General features: G+C 42.1%; 1 protein-coding gene across 1 annotated transcript in view; it reads right to left on the bottom strand.

Moving 5' to 3' along the window:
• Positions 1-380, bottom strand: part of carmil2 (capping protein regulator and myosin 1 linker 2) — a 78,741-nt gene extending 78,361 nt beyond the window's left edge. Inside the window, 1 exon segment of the mRNA XM_032523383.1 lies at positions 85-380. Coding sequence (XP_032379274.1) covers positions 85-112 — 28 coding nt within the window. The 5' untranslated portion in view covers positions 113-380.
• Positions 381-1,687: the final 1,307 nt, after the last annotated feature.

Raw genomic sequence — 1,687 nt, 5'->3', positions numbered from 1 at the left:
ATATATATATATATATATATATATATATATATAAAAATATATATGTATCTAGTGCATTGATGTTGCTGTGAAGGCTCATCTTACCTCGCAGGTTCTGAGAGACGGAGTCCATCCTTTAAACGACCACCAGCAGTATGGAAACAAAAGTCAAGCTGTGATCATCTACGGCCTGCCCGGCGTCCCGCCTCCGACATCAGTCAACTATCCCGACTGAAAAGGGTTTCACACCACTTCATCTATATGAAAGGAAGAAATGACGGAGGGAAACATATGTAGTAACAAACCACATGTCTAGATGGAGAATAAAAAGAAAAGAAAAGGTAAATCCTATCTGTAATCATCCAGTGGTGGCCGAAAAGAAGAGAGCAGAGCAGGAAGGTGTTGGTACGGCAGAGAGCGAGCAAGAGAGAGAGAGAGAGAGAGAGAGAGAGAGAGAGAGAGAGAGAGACACACAAACTTGATTTTCTTTCATGTAGCTGCGCGACTGCTGCATTTAACCCACTTTTTCTTTTCCACCCATCACCTTTTTTGCTTACTGTGCAAGATTGTGCACACACTTGTGTGCGCTCATGAACTTCGACACACACACACACACACACACACACACATACTCACATCCTGTTCCATGTTGTGAGTCACTATTGTAGTGAACGTAGACGAGGCAGAGCCATCTACCCTCCCACAGAAACTGCAGATTTCCTGACTGTGGTCCAGCTTCAAACTGTTTAAGACGTTAGCAGACGTGTCCAAAATTTCGAATGCTCAATGAGATATCACTGAAGAAGACCAACAACAAAATTGCAGGCTAAACATAAAAACAGAGGAGCATCACAGTGGTTGACAGACCTCATATCAGAAAATCAACAGGTGGTGTTGTATTTGCAGAGAGCTCCATCCAGTGGTCCATCACAAATCATATAGCAGCAGTCATGCAAGTGAAGTGTTATGTACCAACATAAATCATGCATGACAGGTAAAAGTACTGATATTTTTTATATAATACAAGCACTACCATCCTTCAACATTGTACTTGAATAAAAGTACAAAATTATTAGTGTACAGAAGTATGAAGGGAAAACATTCCCTTTGCATAATGGCCCATAAGGAAATCGTAAGCATATTTAGGGATTTCTGTAGGGATTTTTCTAATTGTACCTTGGCTGTGATGTTTGAGCTTCCCTGTGCAGAGTGATGTATGTGCAGAGTTTGACACTAATGGTTGATCTCACTTTCATCTGTTGAAGGACACTGAGTGTAGAAGCTATAACACTAAAACTACATCATTCTATTCTCAGGTGATAATGACAGCTTAGGTTTAACACGGTTGAGATACAGATCAGGTTTACTGGGAGATACAAACATTTGGGGTGATCACAACCACCTGGTCTTGAATGATCAAGTCAGAGGAGACCATCTCACAGGTCTCCTTGTACCAATACCTTGGTGTTGTTGCCGATAGCTCGCTGACCTGGGACACCGTTAGACCTGGGCCTGTTGATGGTCTCTGTAGCACACTTCAGCAACAGCTGCCATTCCTTGCTGCCACCCAGAGCTCAGAGTGAGGACCATGGCTTCATGAATGCAACATGGGTGGACACCCAATCCAAACTCCCTACAACAGTATTTTGTACATTCATGGATTCTGAAAGGAGATGCAGTTTTTTTTTTTTTTATTAGGCAATCCAAC

Source organism: Etheostoma spectabile, chromosome 8 (genome assembly GCF_008692095.1).
Source record: "Etheostoma spectabile isolate EspeVRDwgs_2016 chromosome 8, UIUC_Espe_1.0, whole genome shotgun sequence".
NCBI lineage: Eukaryota > Metazoa > Chordata > Actinopteri > Perciformes > Percidae > Etheostoma > Etheostoma spectabile.
The sequence above is the reverse complement of the archived record's forward strand: the minus strand, read 5'-3'. Positions and strand labels throughout refer to the sequence as shown.